The 2,065-nt window shown below is 31.2% G+C and overlaps 1 protein-coding gene across 1 annotated transcript in view; it reads left to right on the top strand.

Annotated features, from left to right (window-relative positions):
* LOC136797311 (uncharacterized) overlaps nt 1-1,177 on the top strand; it is a gene marked incomplete at its 5' end in the record, with an annotated part of 2,628 nt that extends 1,451 nt beyond the window's left edge. The window contains one exon of the mRNA XM_067053551.1: nt 871-1,177. Within this exon, the coding sequence (XP_066909652.1) occupies nt 871-1,144 (274 nt within the window). The remainder of the gene's footprint in view (nt 1-870) is intronic.
* Between the last annotated feature and the right edge of the window lie 888 nt (nt 1,178-2,065).

The raw sequence follows: 2,065 nt of genomic DNA, 5'->3' as shown, positions 1-2,065 counted from the left end.
TTATTTCATTAGCAAAAATCCTATCAAGGCTAACTATAATTATCCACATACAATTTATTCTATATTATTTATAAATTAATGTTACTTAATATCTCTGCATAGTGTTCGGGTATCTACAAACACAAATTTATAAAATTGAAGCATCACGGTACATATGATCAATAAATGGGAACTAAAATATTTAAATAATAAATAAAAAAAAATCTTAGTTGACTACTACCAACTTGATTAGTACCCAGGCCAATGAATTAAACAGCCCAATTCAAGCTACTTTATTATTTTTATATTTATTGTCAGTATGTCTCACAATTAGGTATTGTGTAGCTTCAAGAACTACCCAATCATCTCATCTGTCTTTGGACCTTATATTCTATCCAACACTATTTTTTTTCTGAAGCCACCGTTCTTTGTTTAATGTGTCTATGCAGCCACGTTTTGAAACCCTAAGTAAGAGGTGTTCCAATCTTATTAATTCTTACTTCAGATTACATAACAGCAGGTGGTGAACATGGAGAAGGATTGTCTTACCATTGTTGCCCATACTGAATGTTCAAGATTCTATAGGCTTCTTTCTATTATCGAATTATGAAATGTAACTAGGTATATATTAGCTATAGTGAATGAAGTTTCATTATTTGAAATCAATTTATGAATTTTATTATTTCATAAAAGAGATTATCACATTGTATACCCACATCATAATTTTTTATTTGAAATGTTTTATAAAATTACATTCGAGTAATTTTAGTTAATCAACGTGAACTTGAAGCTTAAGGAACGAGAATCTTTTCTAAATGCGGGAAATCTGTAGTCTAGTATAACAAGCTAAAATAATAAAATCAGGAATAACTCATGAAATAAAACTTTGTGTTATAAAGCCTCTTTATTATTTTATTACGAATACATCCATACTAATATAAATTTTTCCACAGCTGTTGTAGGCTTCAAGTGCCCAGACAAGGTGGACCCTAACTCTATCTCGGCCAAGTTCCACCCCTACCCAAGGTACGCCATCCCCGGAGACTGCGACCACTTGGTGACCTGTGTCGATGGATTCCCAAGACTGATTGCCTGCGGAGAAGGTAAAGTGCTCGATGAGAACACGCTCACCTGCGAAGAACCAGAACACGTACCTTCATGGTAAGTGCTGTTTAGCTTGCCCCTTGTGGTAGAACAGAAGGCTGCAACGCCTTGTTAAGCCTTATTATCAACTACAATATAACAATCCGAAACGTAGGGAAAGGCACACTCCTTTCGCCGATTTCTAAGGTATTACATACTTTCTAATTACTTTGTGAAAAGAAAGAATTAAAAAATTTGAAAACACTATTAAACAGACAATCGATAATTAAACCAACGTTCCACTCAATGATTTATTGAGCTTGAATTAAAGTGAAAAGGTAAATTCCAACAATTTATTTCTAACAACGTCTGCATCCTCGTTACAAATAATGCTTGTTAACAAAACAGAACATCACGTTTTTTCTTTTAATCATAATTAAGTATTATTTTCATTTTCACTTACCTTAGCAAAGGAAACTATTGTGTTCGGGAAAAACTTCGAATTAGAGTTTTCAATGATAATTCATTTTTAAGTTCCTTTGAGGTCAAATAATCAAGTATCACAAAATGATCTGTGTGTTTATGAACATCCTGGCTCAAAACCGAAATTACATACCTAAGGTACCTGGGATGTTTCAACAACTAAACTCTTTTTATCAATGTTCAGTTAAATGGTCTGCAATATGCTAGGTTGTATCAGCATTGAGGTAGTGCATGAATACCGAATTCACAAAACAGCCACCTCTAAACTAGATTTTTTTTTTTTAAACTTTATTTAATTGATAGATATTACAATCTGACACATTACTGTGGGAAATAGGTAATAGTGATGAATGTTCACATTCATACTAAAATAAAATAAAATAAGAATGAAAAGAAATTTAAAAAATACATACAAATAAATAAAATCTCTCTAAAAATATATACAAATAGAAGAATAAAGAAAATGAAAATAATCAAACTATGTGTGTGAAAAAATAAATAAAATAAAATAATATAATCT

Source organism: Halyomorpha halys, unplaced genomic scaffold (genome assembly GCF_000696795.3).
Source record: "Halyomorpha halys isolate HHAL.00 unplaced genomic scaffold, Hhal_1.1 Scaffold2932.1, whole genome shotgun sequence".
NCBI lineage: Eukaryota > Metazoa > Arthropoda > Insecta > Hemiptera > Pentatomidae > Halyomorpha > Halyomorpha halys.
This window is presented reverse-complemented; position numbering and strand designations above follow the sequence as displayed.